Below are 26,773 nucleotides of genomic sequence, written 5' to 3' on the forward strand. Positions count from 1 at the left end.
TGGTGCGATGGCACGATAAAGCGATAGCGCAATGACGCGATGGTGCGATAGCGATGATGCGATGCTCTATCGCGTCATCGTTAGTTCTTTATCGCGTCATCGTCATCGTGTCGTCGCACCATCGCGCCATCGACTTTTTACGCATGCGCCATTGAAGGCATTATCGTGTTGTGTATACTACCCGTGTGTTAAACGTCTGCTTTCTCAAACGGGTGACGCTTAACACGCCCCCTTGCTTCAATGCTTCAGTGATCTAGAATTTTCTGTTTATTCTACCTACTACAAAAAATTATTTAAATGGATTTTATCGAAGATTTAATTATAAAAAAAATGAGAAATATACATAGGTGTGTAGCTAAAAAAAAACTTCATATTAGTTAACTATCAAAGAGTTACGATCCTGATGATGCGATGAAAACAGAACGGTTTTGTTCAGTTTCTATATGTATTACCAATGGATTAATTTTGTTTAGTCAGGCCAGTTTTTCTGGAAAGCTACATATATAATTACTTGAATGTGTAGTAAAGCTTACGGGTAAAAACTCCGGTTACGGCTTGAAACGATACATGTGGGTCACACCGTCGCGGTTTAAACATGACTGCAGCAGTGACTGCAATAAATCAAAGCAAGCGCGCAATTGTCCGTTTGTGTCTTTGCCAAATATTGTAAGTCTTAACACTGTTCGTTCAACTAATTCGTTTTAAAAACGCGTACAGTCCACTGACTTCTGCAGCTGTTGACATTGCAACAAAGGACGCTGTTTCCAGCGCACTGTATACGACATGTTGCTCATGTTATACGACATGTCTCAAATAGAGGTTCGCATAAAGCTACAAACAAAAAGGTGTAAATGAAGGGGGCGGTTAAACAAGGAATCCGCCTTGTCCGTACTGTAGATTGCCCAAGACAGACCTTGCTGAAGTTTGCATGATGGGTCACAATTTTATTAGTACGCGACATATTTGTATATGTATATCTTTGCTGCTTATTCATTGTATTTATTTTTTCATTCCCATATAAAGGAGTGCGCACCCTCGACTATTAGTATAGTGAAAGATTCACGGATTGAATGTCAGTTCACCTTGACTGATTTAAATCGATAGGTAAGACCAAGTTTTCCATGCTTACAATGAATTTAGTATATTAATGTACTTTCAAACACTAGTAACAAATATGCTTATTTTATCGGCGCAACATTTTACCTGTTGCTTTTATGTCCAACAGTTGCTTTTTTTTTAATGAAAACTGATGATTTCTGACTTGTAGTATTGTGATGTATGTATACACGGTATTGTCATGGTTAAAAATACCGTGGATATGATTTGATAAGAGAGTCTGCTCCCCAGCTGCATTTCACTAGAAACAATGAATTGAATATTAACTTTTCAACTCATGCCTTTCATTAGGTTAAGGTTATTTTTTAAAATTATATTTTGGTTATATGAAATGAATTATCAAATCTAATATGTTTTATCCTTTAAAAAAAGTCATTTTCATTTTTTATCCAGCACACAAATGTCATGTCGCTGGGCTAATGAATGGTCTGTTTTAACCAGTCCAGTTCATTTTCAGTTTTTTATCCATCACACAAATGTTCTTTAGCTGGCAAGGACAACTAAGAGGTATTTCGACGAATATTCGGTATGCTGCTGTGAGAAGGAGATACCGGAAATTTTCTTTTTTCCTTAAATGACCATTTTCGAGAAAGACATGTTATAAATGGCTTCAGATATGTATCAAAATATGACAGAGTCATTTTGTTTCGTGATTGTTTCAAATCCTTTCTTTAAAAGGATATGATGGATTGCCTTGATCAACATGTTGCATTCTTTTCGGGAGGGGGGTGAGATTGGTCAATTACAGGTCTATGCGACCATCATTGAACTAACTGGATTTCTTTTCTAATCCTAACTTACATCTTTGCGCATTCACAATTATGAGCATAGTACGAATTCGTTAAAAACTTCACAGTTAAATTGAAAAGAACTACAAAATGGCCATCTTTATCAAGCTTCTTGAATTGTCAATGCCTCGATATTTATGACTACGAGTCTCTGTAACACAATATCTTAAATTAAGCAATGGCACTTCTTGTAAGATATATTTGGTCAACAAACGAATTAAAAGGATAACTTTTTAAAAGATTCATATTACCGCATACCGGGTATTTACTGTCATTAAACTACCAGATTGTGCACTGCATCTATACATTTCAGACCTCTGGAATTTTTTCTTACTTTTAATATCTATTTCCACCTTGAGGTGATTTTATAGAACAACATATCTACAAAATTACAAAGTTATTATTGTTACATGTAGAGAATCAATTCACATGCAAAATTTTGAAATTAGAAAAATTAGAAGTTTTCACGCATTGTTGGACGCAGTACGCAGCCGCGTCGCTTATAAAAATGTTAATACTGTTACTTGTAAATGTTGTAAGCCTAGCTATAAAGGTAACTATGCTAAAAAGGAAAATGTATGTATCACGTTTACACATACCACACAAAGTCATTTGTAATTGTATTCTAACTGGCAATGGCTTCCCGGAAGATACGTGTTTCAGCTCATTTGCAATTGGTCGTAAAATGTTCAAAGACATTTGTAAACAAAGTGTTACACAGAATGAATGTTTTGTTAGAGATATTTCGAAGGATCCACAGTTTAAAGATAAATTTGAAAAGGTCCACATCATAGAATTACTAGAATTTTCCAGAATACTTTCCTGCTTTTGATGTTTAAGAATTGTACAAGGTCAGGGTCAAAGAGCATCTGTTGGCTCCTGGACTGTCTTAATTTTAAAGAGAATTTTACTGTTTTGATATAGAAATGAAGTGAATTCTACGGCGAACCGTACGCGCATAATTTATGCACATGTAACAAATCGTTGTGTTACCCGTTGCCAAGAGTGTTGCTAACGCTGAGGGTAATAGATCCGATTATTAACTGCGTATAAACCAATCAGATTTCAGTATTTAACATGAAAGTATAATAATGAAAGTTATAGAATTTCACCTATTTACACAAGTATATTCAGTCTCCTTTCAAAGTTACTAAAATGATTTCGTTATGGAAACACACGCACACAAAATAATTAAACAAACTAAATGCATCATGGGCATTTTAAGAAAAAGGAACCGTTTGGTTTTGTCCCCGATTGAATGGGTTTATTCGGTCCGCATATTAAGTATTTTGCATCGATTTAAACAAATCAATCAATTTTTAAAAAGATTAGAAAAAAATGTACAAAGGTTTATTTTGAATTGCCAAAACATTTTGACATTTATTGATAGCGACTGTCAAGTCGTAATACAATCATACCAACTTTGACCTCGGTAAAGAATGTTAATGTGAGGCGAAATAACGCGGTACTTTTTATGTAAAAAATGTTGTGTAAAGCTTCGTTGACCGAGGAAACAACTGCAATGTCTATTATATATGGAATACAGATAGGGCCATGCAGTTCACTATCGCATCATCGCACCATGCATCGACGTATGGGCCGATAGTGCGATGACGCGATAATGCGATGACGATGAAGTGATGGTGCAATGACGATGAAGTGATGATGCGATGACGATGAAGCGATGGTGCAATGACGATGAAGCGATGGTGCGATAGCGCGATGACGATGGTGCGATGGTATCGATCGTATTGTACATGCGCAATTTGAAAGAGAAATGGCGACAGGTAGTGAATGAATGAATTATATGTATATATCAGAAAACTACTTTACTCGGTTGGTGAACTTGACTCTCGAGTAATAATTGGAAATAACAAAGAAATCATGCCCTTCTTGCCAGACATATCGATATTTAGAAGAGCTAAATTATAGTTTAGTATATAAAGATAACAAATCAATGAAATAAAATCGCATGACCGGGCATGGTATTTAAACGGGGATGGTGATAATTCAAATTTTCATATGTTTGAGCAAATTCTCGCGCTTAAAACTAGCTTATTTCCATAAAATTGTGACTTAAATTAGATTTGATAAATAATTAAATAATGTGTCTACAGTGGTTGTTCACCCCCTCCCTCTTTTTTTGAAAGTGCACAGAGAGAGAGAGAGAGAGAGAGAGAGAGAGAGAGAGAGAGAGAGAGAGAGAGAGAGAGAGAGAGTACATGTATAAGTATTCTAATTTATCTTTTACATACCAAAGTGTGATACATATGTATAGATTTAAGATATTTATTTTATTGAACTTTCATACATGTATATTAGAATAAACATTACACACAAGAATTTAAATTAACAGTATTCATTTGATTTATACATTAGATGTTCTAGAAATAATGTGCATAATTATTCTTAGAAAGCATATGTTGTAGTTTTACAAATTGCTTTTATGACGGAGGGAAATAAATAAAACGACAGAATTAGACAGGAAAGGACAATAAGGAGAGACAACAGATGGTGATTAATGTTCCAAGCATTAAAATATAGATTTCAATGAAGAATCATATGGATAATAATAACAATTTCTCAAAAATACATTTTTCTGTATAAACAGTCTTCTGATTATTGCTTTGGTATTGATTCTCTCTCTCTCTCTCTCTCTCTCTCTCTCTCTCTCTCTCTCTCTCTCTCTCTCTCTCTCTCTCTCTGAGATTGACAGTACATATTAATTATGAAAACTCAATCATTTTATTTACAAAACAATGTATCCTGCATAGTAAAATAAAAACACCAAAGATAAATTAAGAAAGCAGACATAAGACTGGTAATAGAAAAAATAATGTATTTCAGAGAAAATGCAATTGATATCCATATGTTTCTTCACGAAGAGCTATATTTTAATTATTGGAACATTAATCACCATCTACATGTAATAAAGCTCACAATTTTTAAAGGAATGACCTCAATTTGAGCTCAAAAATCTGCTCAAATATATGAAGATGTGAATTATCGCCCTCCCCGTTTTAAAACCATGCCTGATCATATATAAAGGATATCTATATTGTGTGATTTTATATTTGCTTTATCCAACGAGTTGAAATGGTGTATATATTCGTGAGGCTTGCCTAGCGAATATAACCATTTCAACGAGTTGGATAAAGCAAATATAAAATCACACAATTATAGATGTTCTATTTATCTCATACAATTTGATTTATAATTTGAAGCTTTCGAGACAGTCCCTTATATGACCGGAATTCATTTTTTCAAAAATTAAAAACGATGATGCAGCGTTGTGTTATGCGGTTATTGTAACCTTGCGCAATACAATTTAGTACGTCATTTCTGAGATAAATATAACTGTTTTAATGTAAAGTTTCACTGAAATAAACTTTGAAATGAATTTTTAGCTCTAAATAATTTTTCTTACAGCTTATTTACTTGATTAAATGAAATACTGATCAGAAGACTTGAATAATCAAGTTTGTTGACATACACAAAGTTGGGAATGCTCGTTAATTTGAATTGACTCGAACGAGGAACGGTTGTTGATGTTTTATAAAACAAACACTAGCCTAATGATTCGAAATTAAAAATAGTGAATACGGATGCTTACTGGTGGTGGAATAAAAGTCTTATGAAACATTATTTCGGTAAGTTCTTGTGTGTAAACACAACCAGAGCGCTCTGTTTTCATCGCGTCGTCAGTATGAACTCATTGATAGTTAACGTACTTCCAGTTTTATAAACTACACAAAGCAAATTGAAAGATGTAAGGGGGCTAAACTTATCAAAAATCTTGACAAACAAGAAAATGGGTCTTTTGGTTACGGTTATGTATAACTTTGCAGAAGGGGGGGGGGGGCTAAGCCACCCCCCCCCCCCCCCAAATAGCCCCCCGGTTCCGACGCCTATGCTACGCAGTTATGTGTTTTCCTTCATATTTCTAATTTAAATCTTTGACAAAATCCATATTAAATCATTTTTTTTATTTTGGTAGTACATATAGTTATGTTGAAAGTACTATAGCAAATCTTCGAAAATAGGTCACTGAAGCGTTGAGGCGAGGGGCTGTGTCAAAAATAGTTCGGACCGGAAGTATTTGATAAAGCATCACCCGTTTGATATAGCAAAGGTTTATCACACGGGTAATATACACCACACGTATGAGATATATATATATATATATATATATATATATATATATATATATATATATATATATATATATATATATATATATATATATATATATATATATATATATATATATATATATATAAAATCGCGCCATGGTCATTGTATTATCACGCCATAGCACTATCGATGGTGCAAATATGCGAAAGTGAACTTCATGGCCCTATCAGGATTCTTAATTAGAGCCATTTTAACAAAACCTTGGACCTTCGGTAGGACGTACTAAACAAGTTAAAAATGACGCTGTTTTAAGCGAAATATATGGAACGCCATAGCTGCCTTAAGGTCAATTTTATATTGTATGAATTGGTATTTCATTTATATGCAATAGTAATATCATTATATGCAGTGGTAACATCATTATATGGAGTGTTAGCATCATTATATACATTGCTAACATCATCATATACTGTGCTTACATCATTATATTCAGGGGTAAGATCTTTATATGAAATGGCATTATCATTGAGAGTTGATTTTTAATCAACTCTCCTATGCAGTCCCTCTGGCAAACCGAAAGTGAAACAGTGTTTGGGCCTAGCACAGATTATCACAGCTGACAAGATTTAGTTCTTGAAAATAATCGATAGATTCGATGTAATGTATCTTGAAGCATGGGTTTTTAAGAAACTTGTTTATGAATACCTTGAAAATAGTCAGATGTTAAATAGTACGAACAATTTAGATATTTTTGCAGACGTATGTATTCATACGCCAGATTTCAATAAAGTATCGTTCAACCATAGGCGGTCTCCGTAAATCTCCGACAATCAGAGATTCATTCTATATTTAGTGGTCGCGTCATCAAGCTATCACGTGACCTGGTGTACACATTCTCTTGCTTGTTGGAGATTAACGGAGACAGCCGAGCATCTGGTTAAACGATACTAGAGTTCATTATTGGTTGGATTCATACAATTTTTGAATATTTCTATTACTTATACATAGTTTGATGGAATCGATTCTATCTTTAATCATTACACAACACGATTCATACGGGGTTTTTCTCAAAATTCTTGTCGGAAAAGTCCGAGAATTCATATTATAAAAACTAGAATTTGACCCGTGCGTGCACGGGTTGACATTGAATATCGGACATTTAGAAATAGGTTCATCGACACACCATATTATTGACATTTACATATTAAAGCTATAAGCATACAATAATGCTATTAATTTCACTACACTTTCCTTAGTTTGAATAACCTAACTGTGTCTCGGGAAAGGCCCCTCCCTTATACCCGTAAAGTAGCAGAAAATTGCAGAATCGCTCCGGAACGATTTTGGAGAAAGTTAATGAATGATGTTGCCTTGAAAATAACCGTCAAATACATCACAACAAACCTTTTTGAGACTGCATATACCTTTCAACTAAAAATTTTAATCCATAGAAAGGAAGAACTCAACATCTTTTCACCAACGTACACGTATTATAATATTCTTTGTAAAACTGGGTCTGTAGGACATTATTCATTTTTACGATAAAACATATTCTATCTTCAATCTCCTAACAAATATAATGTAATTTTTTGCATGTAATCAAATATTTTTGTCATCACGAAGATGAAAGTAAGTGCTTAGTTGAAATGTATATTTGTTATTTTATACTTTCTCTCATAAGAAATCATTAATTTATATGAACAGAATATATAGCAAAAGTCCAATGAAAATTTACCGTCTTTGTATTATCATTTCTGAGTTCATGCAGATGTGATATTGTGGAAACATAAACTAAAGATTCCGTTAGCGTGAATGTATTGCGCAAGCGCAAGATTGTAAAATCCATCAAATCCAGGTGATTTCCGGGATTTTTTTTGGAATTTTCGCTGATTATTAATTAGCAAAGCTTAACTGAGAAAAAATAAAAACAAATTGGTAATTTTCAAGTATGTTTAAAATATATAAAACAAAAGACAGTATTCTTCCGATTTCTCGGTATTAAAGACTAAAAATTCGAGTCTATTATTTTAATATAGTAGCATAGATGTGCGTAATTCAAAGCAGATTATAAACTACTTGCCAAGCAAAGTAACATGTTGTTGATTTGAAAATGAATAATAATCGATAAAATCAACTCTCGTCAGTACTTCAGTACTTTGATTACATTATGTCGTCAAACCAAAACTGAAACAGTGTTTGTACCAAAGCACAAATCATCACCGCTGACAAGAGTTAGTTCTTGAAAATAATCGATACATTCGATGTAATGTACGCTAAAGCATTTATTTTTTAAATACCTAAGAAATAGTCAGATTTTAAATTGTACGAACAATTTAGAAGTTTTTTGCAGTCGTATGTTTTCCTACGCCAGAGTTCAATATAGTCTCGTTCAACTATCGGCTGTCTATGTACATCTCCGACAAGCAGAGATTCATTCTATATTTAGAGGTCGCATCATCAAGTTATCACGTGACCTGGTATCGCTAACTTGTAGGAGATTAACGGAGACAGCCGAGCATCTGGTTGAACGATACTAGAGTGCATTATTGGTTGGATCCATACACTTTTTGAAATATTTCGAATACTGATACATAGTTTGATGAAATTCATAAGAGGTTTTCTCGAAATTCTTGTCGGAAAAGTCCGAGAATCCATATTATAAAAATGTGCGTAATTCAAAAAGACATTATAAACTACTTGCCAAGCAAAATAACATATCGTTGATTTTAAGATAAATAATAATCGATAAAATCAACTCCCGTCAGTACTTCAGTACTTTGATTTTCAAAGTTACCGACTTTGTTCACATTATAAACATGATTTGTAAACATCTGCTGCTAAACGAGGGATTTTAAAACAAAGTAATGCACCAATCGATGAAGTTAATGTATTTTTTTTTTTTTGTAAAATATGTCGTTTTCAAAAATATATGTACATATTGTTTGACATCGTTATAAGCAAGCCGTGCAATAAAGTATGAACCAGCGATGTACGGACAAGTTTGTTCCATGCGCCACGGTTTATATGGATGCTATTAAATGATTTTAAAGAGCAAAGTAACTCAATTTAAAAGTTTTTGAAGAGACAAAATTAGATTTATTAATTAAGTTCCAAAGGATTACATTGATATTTAAAACACGGTAGCAAGTAGAAATCAAATTGTTCTATGTTAACATCAAGATACATAAAGTGATCTACCTAACTGTATGCGCGGATCTAGAAGCAGAGGAGGTATTAAATTTCTGCAAAGTACAATCATTTTTTGAAATATATTTTACTTTTAAAATTAAACGCGTACTCTACTAAAATTTTATTCGATTTATCACACATTGATATATCAAGAACAGAGAAAATCTCTCTCTCTCTCTTTCTCTCTCTATCTCTCTCTCTCTCTCTCGTGAATTCAAACCATACGACATGTAACTGTCACAATAAACGCGGCATCTTTTTGAAAATAAAACTGGACCTCTTCTCCATTAACACTTTTCAGCGAGAGCCAGTTTACAACTTCATCATAAAGAGTTACGACTGTATATAAAGAAGTTACCACTCGATATAATGAAATATTTACATCTACCAAGCATAATTTCCTCTATTTCTCACGGAAACTTACATGTATAGTTAACCGTTTAAAACTGTTATAGTTAAGTTTAAATTGATAAATTTTAAACTTTTAATGTAACAATTTGTTTATCGATTGGTCGAAATCTACAGCGGCTAAAAGTGACAGGACTGAAATTGATACGCCCTGTTTATCGATTGGTCTGAACCTACAGCGACCTTAGTAAAATCCCGGACTGCACGAAATAATCATGACGATGCCAGACTCAAAGTCTCACAGGAGACGATTTGGCTGATTCTTTTAGCAACGTACTTTTGTACATTAACAGTAATTTAGTGAATTTTACTAACTTTTCATAATCAGTTTATTAATTAGTTAAAGAAAGATGTTAATATAAACAATAAAATGCTTTCTTTGATGATTCATGCGGGTTATGAATGTAGCAATCATTGCAGGAAAAATTTACAAAGCTTTCACTGCAATACATAAAGGTTTTCCCACCATACATAATGGTTTTAATACACCAAGAAGTTGGACTACATAAAAGGATTTTTCAACTGCACATGAAGAGAGTACCACATAACATAACGATTGAACAATAGTTCATTATGAGTTCATTTCTGTATGAAATGAGTTAATCATATCATATAAAGATTTATTCATAGCATATAATGAATAAACCACGGCACAAAACGATCTTACGACATAACGTAATGATGTTACCAGTCCATATAAAGATTTTACCCTTGAATATAATGGTGATAATTACAGTATATATTGATGTTAGCACTGCATATACTGATGTTACCACTGCATATAATGATATTACTATTGCATATAAAAGATATACTAATTCATATAATATGAAATTGACTTTAAGGCAGCTGTGGCGTTCCATAAAAATATGCACCGATTTCTAAGTCAGACAAATTTTGTTCATTTCAAAGAGACATGGCTGAGTTGCTAACGATGAAATAGACAGGCCTACGTCACAGTGTTGTTTAACACAACTACCCAAAGTCCAAGCTCTTGTTAAGATGGTCCTACTATACACATACTTAGCCTAACCATCGTTTAAAAGCGTTCTTAAAATTTGATATAGAATCGGACGAAGCAGCGCAGCTAGCTAGCTTTAAGTGTGTTACCAATAGTCTGTTTGATATAAAATGTTGCCTTTTGGGACTGACTTTCATTCTTTGTTTTAAGCATGACGAAACAAAACTAGGTTCTGAACACTGATTTTTCATTCATTATTCATTCATTCTTTCCTTTTAAAATTCCTCTGTATATGGATATGTTAAATGCCATACAAAAAAAGGATGCAGTCGTGCATAAACAAATAAAAATTAATACCAAACAAAGGCGTCGAAACCGGGGGCGGGGGGACGGCGTGGGGTGGGACTTAGCCCCCCACTTTTTTTGCAAAGTTAGACCTAACCATCAGGCACATAGCATCAGGGAGGGGCAAGCCCCCCCCCCCCCACTTTTTCTCACAGCAAACATAATTTTTCAATTTTACTAATAAAGAATTGAAGTATCAGGAAGCTGCCGTCCTCACATTTAAGGTAGAATGTAAGAAATGAAATGAAATAATGAAATGTTCAGAGTGATATTGAAAATTGCAGTAAGAGGTATACTATGCCCGCCCCCCCCCCCCCCCCTCCCTTCACGGATTAGGAATTTCATGATTTTGGGAAAAGCCTTTTTTTATTTGCTTGTCAAGATTTCTTATGATAAGTCTACCCCACCCCCCCCCCTTTTCAATTTGCTTCCGACGCCACTGGTAAAAATTGAATAAGGTCTGGTTTACAAAAATGGCACAATGACGTTTGTATATGTCACGTGGTTGGACTAGCAGAAACATACTGTAGGCGAGAACATATTGCAAAATTAAAGAGCAAAGACCTATATTTTCCATAAGTACAGCTACATGTGGTTTGAGTTTAAATGGAAAAATCCACGGCGTCCTTTTGTATGAATATGCAGTAACTTCACTAAAATGAATGCACAACTTACATTGTACGTCCTTTTCATCGAGGGTGTCTGTGCATATTAATCAGCCAATCAGATAAAAGTTAATACTGAAAGCATATCAACATTCACGAACTATCCTACAAATCAAGATATACAATATCATACTTTCGAAATGACCCTGGTCTTAAACCTCAGTTTGGAATTTTCTTCTCTTTTATGCATAGACTTGTGGAAATCAAGGTATTATTCTTGCAACGTGCAGTAATTTTACCATCCTATTTATTTCGATAGAGATTGATAAAAAGTATAACAAAAGAAATGTATTGTCAGTTTTGTGATCTATGTTTTCGAGATGTTAAAGATAAAAACAGCTAAAGTTGATAATGCATGATTGACCAAAGGAAAATATGAAAGATTTTTTTTTGGTATTTGTCGGAATCAGATGAAAATCGGCATTGTACATTGTTTACAGGTTTAATCATGTCCAGAGAAACCAATGTGTCCATGGATGTTCTAGAAAACCAGTCATCACTACTGGATTCTGAATCCGATTCCTCGGGTCTCCAGGAAAGAGCGGTATGGGGTCGGAAAATAGAGTACCTTCTGTCCCTCTTTGGATACAGTGTTGGACTCGGCAATATCTGGAGGTTTCCCTATCTGTGCATGAGAAATGGAGGAGGTATTCACTTAAAAAATATAAATAACTGTACCCTTCAATCAAAACACAATACTCTTGTATAAAATTTAAATATGTTCACTTTCAGATACGTTTCTACTGATTACTTTACTCGGTTAAAACCGTTATTGCTCATTTTAAAACAATGACGTTTCAGGTGCATTTTTGATTCCGTTCTTCATCCTGCTGATATTTTGTGGAGTTCCTCTCTATTTCTTGGAGGTATCCCTGGGACAGTTTACTGGAAAAAGTCCTGTGATAGTTTGGTCAATCTCCCCTCTATTCAAAGGTATAGTACGGATACTTTTAGTCAGTTTCGTATTTGTACCTGATAATTTTACTGTTTCTCTTCAATTTCTCGGAAATTCCATTAAGTGTTGCCTACTAGACCTATATGTTTTCGGATATCCATAGTTACACCCTGTGAAAGTCTCCCCTTCACGCAATATGGCTTGATGAGTCGCTACGTTCGTACGTGTAGATGCATGCCCTAAAAGTTGGTATATTGTGACATAACATTTAGGAGCATCTTACTTTGAAATTAACAATCAGCCTCCAATTTTTATGTAAACCACGAACGATCTCGTTTCTGTTACATTATTCTAATAACTTGGTTGACTTGTCAGCTAAGTCGGCCATGTCTCAAATATCTTATTTTTTTTCAGACAATGTCTAGAAAACGTCCTTTGAAAATCAATTTAGTTTTTTTATCCTAGTACCAATGGTTATCTGCATGTATAGAGCTGTTGTTAAATCTCATTTGGTTTTTTTTTCACGTAAGGTGCATCAGAAACGTCATGACGTAAATTTTAAACTCTACCATGTATTATAACGTTACATGCATACACTTTACGTATTATACATAGTTACTCGAAACACAGCGATAACTTTTTTATTCTTTCACTATTTGAAGTCTAACATGTACATTGGATTTATCAATCTTTACAAACAATTATTTCAGTTTTCAGATAACACCAAAAGAAAATCCGATACTACTAGATATAAAGACAATTATATTAGACAATTTATTCTTGTGTTGAAGTCAGTCATTATGAGTTTAATTTATTACACGCGTTTTGTGTTTCTCTTAAGATAAAATTCTATTTGTGCATTGTGCCAAACATTAAGATAAATTTATATTCAGTGTATTTCCTCTTCAGTTTGTATTGGAAATCTGCGACGTTTAATTTCCTGTGCTTGACCTATTCATGCGCCATGAGCACAAATTAGAAGTCATCACGCGTTTTGAATACATTTATTATTGTAACATTAAACGAAACGTTTAAAATTACTTGACCATTTTATATGTACATATGAAAAAATATCATAAAATCATATCTACTTGTTAAAAAAAAAACATTTTTCTCTACAAAGTTTCGAGCACTTTATTTTTAGTCGCAGAAGCAAACTAAATAACATGTTCATATGGCTGTTCCACTTATGTTTCATATACCTGACTAAGAACGTATAAAGCGTCTTTAAAGTGACGTTACACAAATACTTCATACAAATTAACACCAATCTGAATATAAATATAAGCTTTGAATGCTTATTTTTGCATGTCATCGGTCCTATAACACACCAAGGCGGTGAGGACGAATTACATGTATCATGCAGCGCTCACGCGCGGTATTCAGTTTGGGTGCACCGCCTTGCTGTGTTATAAGACCGGCGACATCAGAAAATAAGCATTCAATGCTTATTTGAAACCACACAACAGCCATTATCAGCAATATAATTCAGTAACAAAGAATGACCTAGAAAACGTAAATGATTTAATATGTGATTTAAAATGCAGTTGCTTTCCTCTATTGAAGAAATGTGCGTTTCAATAGCACTTTCCATATCTCTCGTCAAAGCCGTAACGTCAAAAGAACAATCTAGAGCTGCATGGTTATTATACACTTATTGCGTAATGGTGAAGGAAATACGAAGATTTATTCCCCCAAGAAAAAATCATATTTTCTGAGGGCAACGCCCGAGGAAAATATGATTTATATTGGGGAGTTAATCTTCATACTAGTGTTTCCCTCATAATCATGCAATGAATTGTTTATTATACTGAACGACATGTGATTATATATAAATAGTGCTTGTTTGGGAGGGTAACAGTTTTAAAAATGACACCCCGAAAAACCATTGTCAACCGCCGCTTCGTGTCGGTTGATAAAGGTTTCTCGGTGTGTCAATTTTAAAACTGTTACCCTCCCAAACAGGCACTGTTTATTTTATTATACTGAATGTCTTAATTTTAGAGAAGTTTTTCCTGCTTTCTTTTGTACTTGCACTTAACAAGAGCAATAAACACCAAAAACAAAATACAATATTTATTTTTTGCATTTGCGTTCTTGCATTACAGAAAGGCACTCCCACACAATCTGCAATATTCAACATCAACAACATCAACAACATCAACCACATCTGAAAACTTCTGAAGTTTTCATTTTGACAAGCAGCTGGTCATATATGCTCAAGAGCACATTACCATTATACCGGTATACTCAATAAGAACCTTATCAAGTACTGATTACCATAACCATACACTTTAAACTTTCCCGTGCATTGTTTGACCGCCAGAATGAATACATATCGAACACGACTTACCTACAAAACCTTATGCCCCGCCCCTATCTCTTATTGGCGTTTCCACAAAAGAAAATAATTTTATTCTAATTCACCGGGTTCAACCGAAATAAATTATATTTTATATGGAAATGGCATGAATTCTACTGTGAACCGTACGCGCATAATTTACGTGCATGTAACAATTCGTTGTGTTACCCGTTGCCAGGTGCGTTGCTAACGCTGAGTGTAATAGAACGGATTATTAACTGCGTCTAAACCAATCAGATTTCAGGATTTTTAAAGCATGGAAGTATAATAATTTGGATTATTATATGATTGATGAATTCTTTGCTCTCTGATTCGCTCATATCCAACTATCTAGAAAAAAAACCCAGAACGTTATATTCACCTGCACGTGATCTAAGTCAATATGATATTTGATATTCACCTCGCCTCTGGCTATGTAAATATTGTACTTCTCGGGTAGCTTAATCATCGTATTGACCTCGAAAACAGCAATAATTTATAAAACATCAGGTTCTATTCGTTTTTCAACTCTCGTAGGGTAAAAACGCACTGAATGTTAAACGATTTCTTTCTTTGTTAGTTTTCTGATATAACAGGATTTAAATTTATTAATATAGGTTATAATCCGATTATATTTTCGGAATAGTCATTTGTTTACATCGTACATGTATGTTGATACTCGGGATTTTTCATAAGCATGGAATGAAAATTCGCATGGCTTCCGATTGGGTGGAATATGATGAAAACTAAGACGATGAAAGGGAAATATGAAGATTTATTGCCCTGGCACGTGATTGTCTAGAACCAATCAGATAACGCGTTATACAGAATTATTATGATAAGGTATGATAAGATTATTACAGCGCCTTAATACCTTTAATTCAAATCTCTTCAGCCGGTGCTTTTCCGAATCACTTGAACCCAAAGCATATTGGACAATGTTTTGGTTTTATATTTAAACGATACTACAGTGCTAGAGAATCACAAGTAGACGCTGTATGTCTGTCGATAAATAATCTATTCATTATGTTTAAAAAAAAACGAAGTTGATGTCCTTTCAAAAAGGACTGCAATACGTAGACCATATGCATGTGTTTCTTAAGGAAATGTGAAAGCCTTAAGGTTATCCGAGATTCCATCGACTTTAACCCCCTGCTTTTATATTATTACATGTTCAGGGGAAACCTTGTATTGCAAAATTATAAAAGCAAGCCTGGATACTCCCTTTTACCTCTAAATTTGTACGTTGTTTCACGTATAGCTTTGAATCTTTTATATTGTTAATTATGCAGTGACCGCTTTGTGTGAATTTTCAATTTCATATATTATAATGCATTTCTCTCGAGATTTAAACTTTTATACAGTCACTTAATAATTCAATCAGGTAAAGAGTCACATAATTATTTAATCGTTTTTCAATCATGTTTTGCCATAAATGGATAAAAATTTCATTTGAAAGTACACTAGCCTCACCTTAATGTAAAGTTCGACTATTTCTGAAAACACATAAAAAATCGCAATTTATGCTATTTGAAGCATGTTTAGGTTTCTGCATTAAGTAAACTTATTTCATGAAGATGACGGTTGATATCACATGCCGATCATTTCTTTAAAAAGAGTACTTTCTTTCGTTACTGTTGACCGACAAATTTACAATCGCAGTGCCTTTGAACTTTAACATGTGCTCATGGCATTGAATCCCGATCCCGATTCAGATAAACGTGTGTTAGCCAGGTTCCCTGGACTGCGTTTATTAAAATCGTAGCTGCTACATAGGGCTACGTAGCAGCTTTGCTGTTGAACGGTAATCTAATGTAGCCAGTACGTAGATATTCATATCCAAAATATTTTTTGCTAAGCATCAAATCAAGATGGTCACCTGAGTTACCACTTAGTAACAAATATGAAATCTCTTTATTCAGTTATATTTTTTCATCATTTAAGTTATAATTAATATCAAAATGTATAATTCCGCCTGAATTTAACAAATTACGTCGATTTATTTAGTCTTATATTGAATATTTCAAACTTCAAATCAGAGACCTAGCTGCTAACCTAGCGGTCCGTTCAATAGACCTAGATACCTACGCCCTAGCGGCTAGGCTACCTTCTACGATCTTGAACGCCTCCCAGATCGATCTACTCATAATCCCGCACAGAAACCAAGCTAGCTATTCGCAAGCTGAATTTCCCCCATCACATCCGGTTTATCCTCACTTTTATATTTTCTTCGTGGACCGCGCAATAAACAACAAATCACCCAAAAAAAAAAGAATGAAATAAAATAAACAAAAACAAAAACCACAAAACACATTTGAACTCGTGTCCCTATCCCGATTCCGTATAGCTTGTCAGTATTTTTCGAGAGCATATGACAACTCTTGTTGAATGTCGCTAGGTTGCTGGGACGCTGAAGAAATTTACGGATTTTTGGAATATTGTCCGAGTGTTCCTTTCATGTTTAGCATTGTTTATAACATATAATGATGGATGCTTATTCCATTTATCTATCTATTAAATACACTATATTGACATAATCTGATTGCACCTTTTCAACATGAAGCGTACAATAACACTATCATGACAAGACGATATAAGTAGGTTGTTGAATATAAGATATAAATTTGACAGTAGTGATTTTATGTGGACCTACGAAAATATTCAAAACAGTCGCATCATTTTGTGTATTTATCCGAAAATATGTATTACGAAAACGCAATTTATTTAGTATACATGTATAAACTTCATCAATTAAGTATTCATACAGTTTTTATCTAGGGGAAATCAGAAAGTATTCTTATTTGAACAAGTTTGAGTTATGGATTTCTTGAAAATTTACCCCATTTGAGGGCCAAAATAAGTGACAAGCAAATCAAGTTTCGTCGGGGTTATTACGTAAGAAGCAAATCAGGCTGTCTTCTAACCATTAAAAAAATAGGCATCTTTGTTTTGAATAATTCATATTTTAAACAAGTCCATAAATTGTATTTGTAAGGATAAGACAATCGGATATTCAGGGTCTATTTCCTTTATTTTATGTGTAAAGTAAGCTTCTATTTTGTGTTTTAGGACTGGGCTGGCTAATGATGACAATCTCCTTCGTGGTGGCCTGGTATTACAACACTGTGATAGCTTGGGTCATTTATTATTTTGTCCATGCATTCCTTCCAAAGATTCCATGGTCAACGTGTGATAACTGGTGGAACACGGATTACTGCATCGTTAGTCATAAGGACAGACTGACCCTGAATAAAACCGCTGTCAACCAGAACCTGACAGGGCTTCTGTTTAATGAGACTGATGCTTCCTATCAATATAACAGTACACATGATAATCACAGTTTGACATATAACACGGCAGCTCATGAATTTTGGCAGTACGTCTCTATTATACTCTGTCCCAAGATATTTATGCAGCCCATTTCGCCGATTTTTAATAAAAATACACATACCTGTAAAAGAAGGGGAATTCAAATCGATGAAATGGAAAAATTTCCAAGATATCTTCATTGACACATTGTCATTTTTCACACGAAAAAAATTCACAGAAACGAAAACAATTTTCTTTCGGAGATTTATTATTGGGAATTTTCTCCATTCGGAATTCCTCGCGCATTTTTTTTTAAAGTTATCATCCGGGTCTGCTGCAATACAAATCCCCTAAACATCACATTTTTTAGCCGTGTATTGAAACCCGATAAGCTAAAGGGGGCGGTTCAACAGAGAACTCTTGGGAATTTTACATACTTTTGAATGAACATCATTTGAATCCTGATGTATTTATGAATATCGAGTAATCAAGCAAAACCAAAGATATCTTGGGACAGAGTATAATCATAAATTGCTGTTCTTTTTTCTACAATCTGTATTTCATTTTCAGTCGACATATTCTTCTTAGAACACTCTCGGAATAGATCCTGATCACGGCACCAAAAACTCTCTCTTCGAGACGATAATAGTTCCTGATGAACATGTGATTTAAAAAAAATTACACAATATTTCTTATTGTTCTTTGAATAGGTTTAATGTTCTGAGGCGTTCCGAGGGCATAGAACACCCTGGTTCTGTTCAGTGGCATCTAGTGTTGGTTTTATTGGCCTCCTGGGTTCTAACATTCTGCTGTCTTATCAAAGGAGTGCGTTCAGTTGGAAAGGTACATATTTAAAACAGCACGTTAAATGTATTGCAATATATAACATGTTCAATGAGGTATTATTCTAACAAGAATCTTGGTAATCATATCGTTTACTTGGTAAAGAGATGCATGTCCCATGTAAGGTATTGTCGACTTTGTTCAGAATGGATATCGTATCAACATTGTGCCACTTTGTTGACACAAAGGAGACATCCTATACCTCATATCCCGCTAATATCGTTCGCATCGTTGTTATTGGCAACATCATAAACCTTTTATCATTCATACATTGATTACATTGTCGATATTACATGTACATTGTTAGACAATGAGTCAACATCGTACTTACATCATTTATATCGTCGAAACAGCATGTCAACATCTCAGTTAAAACAGTCTACTGTTTATGTTCACTCCATCGACAACGTGATTATTTTTTTCTTTTCAGGCTGACAGACAGCATTTGGATGATTAAGAATTTTTTTTTAAAATCAAGGCAGACAAAGTAATCTCATTGCAGTATCAAAATTGTCGATATATCAATGTCGACAGTCTCGACGGTATTGGCATAGAAGAAGTAATGACGATGCATTCGATGTTAACTCGATATCGGATCACCACTGTCGATCAAGCGATGTTAACTACATTTGTATTTAAGGGATAATAATGCATACGATGTTTACTCGATATTGTATCAACATTAAGATTATATGATGTTGACTATCGCGATATAAAGTGATAAAGATGTATACGATGTTAACTCCATATTGTATTAACATTGTCGATTATACAATGTTAACTGTGTCGACATGAAGAAGTGATAAAATGCATGCGATAATCGATATTGTATTAACATAGTTGACTGTGCGAAGTTGACTTTGTCGACATAGCAGAAGTGATAAAGATGATAACGATGTTTACTTGATATTGTATCACTTTTGTCTAAAATGCAATTTAGAGTATGTAAAATGAACTGGCTATGTATAACTATAAAAGAAACAAAATATTGACATAATTTGTTTTGTAAATATAAAAAGAATAAAAAAAATTGTCGTTTTTAGGTTGTATACGTGACGGTCATTTTTCCATATATTCTCCTGACAGTCATTCTTATACGAGGTCTGACGCTAGATGGCGCTATAGACGGGATAATTTTCTACCTGAAACCGGACTTTGCTAAAGTTTTTAATTTTCAAGTAAAAAGTTTACAGTTATTTTTATGCAATAATGATAATTTTTAAATTAGTTTTTTTTACATGATAAATATTACATACATAAAAATTCGATTTCACGTTTTCGTAAACTATGGCTTTGAAGGTTTGGATGGAGGCGGGAATGCAGGTCTTTTTTTCACTTGGCCCTGCCTGGGGTGGTCTCATTACTATGTCAAGTTACAATAGATTCAACAACAAGTGTATGAAGTAAGTTTGATATACAAAATCTTGTGTTGCAAATCATGAATTCTTACAAATGCAATACCTTAATGTCACTGAGATCGTTGTTTTTGCTGTCATTTGACATTTACTATTTTTTTTTCCGTCATTCACTCAGAGACGCTTGGTATGGTACATTAGCTGATGGCCTGACGAGTTTTTATGCTGGATTTGTTGTCTTTTCCATTCTCGGTTTTATGGCTAAAGATGCTGGCTTGACTATGGAAGAAATTTCAAAGTCGGCTTCTGGTGTGTTTCTGAAAGCAACATTGATTTTTTTAAAATGCTGTTAACAGCATGAAAATGTCTGCAGGAGCTAATTCTTTAAATATTAACGTTGCCTTTTGTTTTGCAATCGTTTAAGGTGGTATGGGACACCTGTCGATATTAATGTGGATAAAAGTTCATTGTAATAAAAAATCTTTTACCGTTTTAGATTTTTTTTTTCAAATCATACACTAGTTGGTTAAATATTATGTTTTAAACATTTTTGAAAAGGTAAAAATAAGAAAAGTCCCCACGGAATTCGAACTCATTAATAACAGATTCGTAGAAAATACTCTAACCCATTGTGTAACGCTGTTAGATACACGTGTACCAACTTTGGGTAAGAAAAAAAACTAGAAGATTGGACCTGATTTTATTGTTTATTTCGATAGGAAGTACGTCACGATATGGAAGTGCCCCATACTCCCTTAATATGAATGACCCTTAAGAGGGATCGATGGTCATGGCCATATTTACACTATGTTGATCTCATTAAAAAGAATACATGTAGCTTTGAATAAAGATAAAAGAAAATACTCAAATTTCAAAACTAATTTATTTTGAATTTTTCTTTATAGAATAAAGTTTAAACCTTAAAACATCATTTCGAAAAATTTAAGGTAGAGATGATGGTTACCTCGTTAACCGTCTAGATTCTTTAATAATGTTAACTTATGGGTTTTTTATGGATTCTTTACTTCAGCAAAACCCCTCTAAGAACACCTACAAAATGTAGTTAGAAGGAGGTTTCAAAATGTGTCTCGTAAAAAAATATCTTCGTTTACAATTTGTTAAACTATGTAACCATGTCTTTTAATGCCTAAAAGAAGGGAGGCAGTTTTGAAGCAAAATCAATATATATTTTTTATCAGGACCTGGTCTAGTATTTGTGGCTTATCCGGAAGCACTGACCAAACTCCCGATGCCCCACCTGTGGGGAGTGCTGTTTTTCCTTATGTTGATCACAGTTGGCGTGGACAGTCAGGTAAGGTGAGACTAATGACATAAGTATTGGATTGTGAGATTAATAAAATACGTAGTGGATCGATTAGCAGACTTGTTCTTCTTTTTCAAATGAAATACTAGTAAAATACCACTACTCGAAAATCCTTTGAGGTGTGAAACTTTTTGGTACGTACATGCATTTTGAGAAATTCGGTTGTTTTAAGTATATTTCAAGAAATATAGATTTAGGGTTTTATTTATACCGTTTAACTTACAGCTGCATCAACCTACTATACACCAGGTATTGGTACCGTTACACTATGGGACAATGCAGGGTTTTTTTTTTTTAAGAAATGCATTAATAGGAATATATTGTTTTATATTTTTTAGTTTGGGATGTTTGAGACCGTTTCTAGTGGCCTTGCTGACAGATTTCCAAAGTTACTGAATTCCCGCAAAGTTTTGACAACGGCTTGTTTGTGTGTTTTTCTCTTTGTTTTCGGAATTCCCTTCACAACTAACGTAATTATTGTCATTAAAAACTTTATGTAGGGCAGCAAAAATATTTTTTGGAAAATTTACAGAGCTGAAATGTTTTTAAAATTTTGTTTATAAATTTTCCTCGTTTTGGATTTTTTGATGAATACAATTTTTTGATTGAAATAACATAACAGTCATTTCAATTTGTATGTTTTGTTGTTTCATTTTAGGGAGGGGTATACCTTTTTCAGCTGATAGATTGGTACGCTTCAAGTTTCTGCATTATGTTTGGTTCTTTCTTGGAATGTATCATAATATCCTGGATCTATGGTAAGATAAGGTCCAATACAGTATCATATAATTTAAAAGCATACATGTATTCAACTAAATTCAATTTCTGCTAAGCCTTCAATTGAAAAGTCCACAACGGCGTTGATCCAGTTTTTAGGTTAATAATGAGCATAAATTATTTCTTAAATCAATTTTTAGAGTTCAAATTCAATTTGTAAATAAGAAAATAAAATACAATGAGACATAAGTCAAATTATACTTTCATCAAAAAAAAGAAGATTTGTATAAAGGAGATAAATCATCAAATGTGTGTTCAATTTAACCTGGTTGGGGGAAGTATTGTTTTAGGTTTTGGTGAACAAATACCTTCAACTATTAAACAAAGGGCCTATTTATGGCTTATTGCGTGAGTGCACGAGTACATTGTATTTCTGTTTTACGACAATATCTGGTTTGCTTTTATTTTATCTATCAAATATTTTATTTTCAGGCGCAGAACGTTACAGCCGTGATATAGAGATGATGATAGGGAGACCTATACCTATCCTCATGCGAATCAGCTGGTGTGTAGTGACTCCAATAGTCATGTTGGTAAGAACCTGACAGATGCCTTTTCTATATTTAAAAAAAATTACTCAGCAACGGGGAAATCCTGTCCTCTCTACTTTAAAAAAGTTAGATTTTTTTCATATTCATCAGAATAAAAAAACCTAAAATCCAGTTGGTTCCTGCACTTTTTGTCAAACTCCTCCACTTATGACAAACGATGTAACATGCTTGAAAAATATTTCACGAGTAGAAGATATTAATTTTCGTATCGTAATGACCAAGAAGTATATTAATTAAGTATATATAGTCAATGTACTGAAACAAGTAATAAATATATAAATATGGCTATTGTACCGATGAATTTTGTCCTTTTGTGAGGCTAAAACTATTATTTTTTAGACCCTTTTCCTGGGATCAGTGGCTATATACGAGCCTCCACACTCGGCAAGCTACACCTATCCGGACTTTGCTATTGGTATAGGACTGTTCTTTGCCATACTGCCCCTGTTACCAATACCTATAATTATGGTATCTGGACTGGTCCATTCAGAAGGAACATTATGGCAGGTATTGTGATTTACATGGACATTTGTGAAGGACAGAAAAAAGCTCTTTAAACTTCAGTGTATTCCGAACATAGGCTGTGTTATATGTTTCTGAAATGTCCCATGCAAATGATAACCGGTCTCCTTCTTTGTATAGAACATTTCTAAGATAAAACTTTTGTATGGTTTACAGAGGATTAAAACCCTTACTCGTCCGGATTCAAGCTGGGGACCCAATAGCAAACGTCACTGGCAGACGTACAAAGTGTATGACTACAGAGGAGGCGTTGTGGACAGAATCCGGGTCAATTTGCTGGGGAACCGTCACCAATAAGCAAGAGGACAGAGGAAGGCAAGAAATATAGAGGGGTCTGGTGAAATAAATGGTGACTGAAAAACTACGAGAAACACATAAACAACGAAATGGTTAAACTACTGGGAAAATTCGTGATTTTATCTTTGATCAATTTCAGGAAAAACGCAAACAGACAAATAAACAACTGAGTAAAACTGCAGATACTATGTGCTTGGTATGGATCAAAAATACATTTTGCAAAAAGGATCATGATGAATCATGATTTAAAAACAAAATACTTTTTATCCATATGTTTTAGGGAGTTGTTGAGTATTGTTTTTGTATTGTTTTCTTCCGTTTCGGAGTTGGACTTTTTTCATATTTTTTTTTTCCATTTTCGTTTTGATTTAGGTTTTTCCAAGAAAGAAGAAAGATTATATTCGATAGTTTTATTAAAAAGCGCCCACTTGTATAAACTGGGTCATTATGATAAAACCTTCATGTAAAAACATTTAATATGTCTGGCAAAATGAGACCTGTCGTTTGTCAAGCAACACTCAGTATTCAGGTATGTTTCAGCATATTAAAATACTTCAACCCTCTCATGGGAGAAACGATACAGGTATGCTAGCTTTATGTCTTACATAGAAATATATTATGCGTAATGATGGTGACCGAAAGTCGAATTTCTAAACAAATCGTCTGGCTGTTTAAGAATTTTTCCTTCCTTTTTTTCTTCTGAAACAAATCTATCTTGTTTGGAAGGGAACAAATTGAAATGTGTACCTTTATAAGGTCATACATGCAAAGAGCATATATCTAAAAACAATATTTTTTATAAACATCTATCTTATATCACATATTATTTTCATCATTAAGATTAGTACATGTATTATAGTTAGAAATTCTTTAACTTCAGAGAAGTCTGGGAAGGATGTTTTCTTGTGAACTCAAAAAACTGGAACACGTACAGCTGCTGCAAGAATAGTCACTGGTTTTTAAATATTTGCCTCTAAAGATTCTCTCTATTTTGAAACAAGTTCGAGTACACTAAATGTAAGACGAAAAATTGCTAGACTCAAAACAACGTTTAAGGTTATCTGATCCTCAGCCGCAAAGTTTTTTTTTCATCAAAAAAGTGCCATCTATTCTTCAAACATTATAAATGAAATAAAGTAAAATGAAATTGTTGGATGGTACCCATGCATTTTATAAAGTTATTGCAATTTTGGCCACGATGGATATAATGGAAATATACAAGCTGATACCAAATTAGAAGAATATAAAACAGTCGTATTGGTGCATCAGTGGCTCGAACCCCTTCATCTTTGTGTAGTAAGCCTCCGTGGAGCCACTAAGCCAAGCAGTTCGTTTATTAGCTTTGTGTAATATTAACACTACAAAACTAATTAAATTTATTTATATTAAAGACAGATTTATGATACAAATAAAATTATTCTGCATAATTAAGAGTTATCGAACATTGCAGTTGATCGCAGATCGTTAAGGTTGAAAAAATATACAACACCCATTTTGTGCAAAACAGTTTCCACGACAAACGTTGTAATGTATAACTAAACAATGAGAAATTCTAAAGATTGTTGCCAACCAAAATATAGAAACTTCGCCACAACTGCATAGTATTACTGGATTGTGACTTATTTAAGTATGATATTGTTGAAATCATTAGTTTGAAGACATACATATTTTATTATTTTCCTCCTGTACAAAATACAGTGTATGCTGGCTCCAACGATGAGCTTTTCAATTATGTTTTTGCATCAGTAATATGCATATTTTGCAATGGAGATGTAATGAATTTTGTGACTATGTATTAATATGAGCACTTGTTTTCCCCTTTTTACGTTTTCATTAAAAATATTAACGATTTCAATTACAAGCTTACATATGCATATATCTAATTTGCTAACATAAAACCTACTTTATTGTTTGTGAAAGCATTGATCTTTTTATATATGACTTTTTATTTGCATGCGAAAACTTTGTTTGTCCATTACTATAGGTAGAGGGCTACTTAAGTTATAGAACTTGTACTCAATCTCATTACGGGCCGCCGTTATTTGATATATATTTAAATAGTGTTACTGAGTTTCTGCGGGATAGTTCTTTTTTGATAGAAAAAACATTTTGCTTCTTTTTATGAATTGAATGTAAATTTGCATGTAGAAATATGTTTTATGCCTTATAAAAAATATCACATATTTTTGGTTTTACTCGTAAACGAAAACTAGGTCATACTTAGTAGACTGTCGTGTTTGGCGCGTTTTTATCGAGACTATAATCTATTCGGAAAATTTCGGAGTTCTTCATTCTTTTCAAAACAATCCATCGGGATCGGTATGCGGGACATACTATAGACCCGAAATACTAAACACCTGAATGTCATTAAATTTTATATAAATGATATATTTGAATTTCTATGTGCCGTGTCAAATAAAATGACTTTGTTGGTGTATTTATTATATTTCCATGTAAAATATGGTAGAAATTATAATGAAATTATATCCATATCAATTATTTACGCAAAAATATGACAGAAATGAAAATTTGAATTGACTGGAAAATTTGAACTAATCCATTACTATTTTATCATGTGGTCCCTTAAAATCATATCAACTAATGCATTAAGTTTTCATTCAGTACAATGCAACAAAAAATGGTTTGAAATACATAATCTCCAAGAGGAAAATGATGAGTTGAACTTATTGTATTACAGTAATGTACAAATCAATGTTTTCTCCATTACTTCATACTATGGCAATGACCATACAATTACCGTTAGAAATGCTAACAGTAATGAACTCGATTCTTTATGATGATTGTAAAATGTCAAACTTTAAAACAATTTGCTGAAAGTATTAGAATTTACCATAAAAATTAGTACAACCAACTTTTATTTTCTTCTTTGTGGTGTGTTTTATGTAAACAACCAATGATTCATACAACAATTATATTTTTTGCGGCCAATTTG

At 33.5% G+C, this 26,773-nt stretch overlaps 1 protein-coding gene across 2 annotated transcripts; it reads left to right on the forward strand.

Moving 5' to 3' along the window:
• Positions 1 to 695: 695 nt before the first annotated feature.
• On the forward strand, positions 696 to 26,003 carry LOC105322942 (sodium- and chloride-dependent glycine transporter 1). Of its 2 annotated transcripts, none has more exons than XM_066079657.1 (14): positions 696 to 1,104; positions 12,047 to 12,253; positions 12,408 to 12,539; positions 17,912 to 18,218; positions 18,862 to 18,994; positions 20,038 to 20,172; positions 20,294 to 20,397; positions 20,528 to 20,658; positions 21,549 to 21,661; positions 22,012 to 22,143; positions 22,332 to 22,431; positions 22,883 to 22,983; positions 23,341 to 23,508; positions 23,680 to 26,003. In XM_066079657.1, exons 2-14 carry the CDS (start codon positions 12,055 to 12,057, stop codon positions 23,818 to 23,820), a joined length of 1,896 nt encoding a protein of 631 aa, XP_065935729.1. In that variant the 5' UTR covers positions 696 to 1,104; positions 12,047 to 12,054; the 3' UTR covers positions 23,821 to 26,003. The 2 variants fall into 2 exon arrangements, with proteins under 2 accessions (XP_065935729.1, XP_034336027.2); XM_034480136.2 differs by lacking the exon at positions 696 to 1,104 and adding an exon at positions 11,697 to 11,814.
• The last annotated feature ends 770 nt before the right edge of the window (positions 26,004 to 26,773 follow it).

This window comes from Magallana gigas, chromosome 3 (assembly GCF_963853765.1).
Source record: "Magallana gigas chromosome 3, xbMagGiga1.1, whole genome shotgun sequence".
Taxonomy (NCBI): domain Eukaryota; kingdom Metazoa; phylum Mollusca; class Bivalvia; order Ostreida; family Ostreidae; genus Magallana; species Magallana gigas.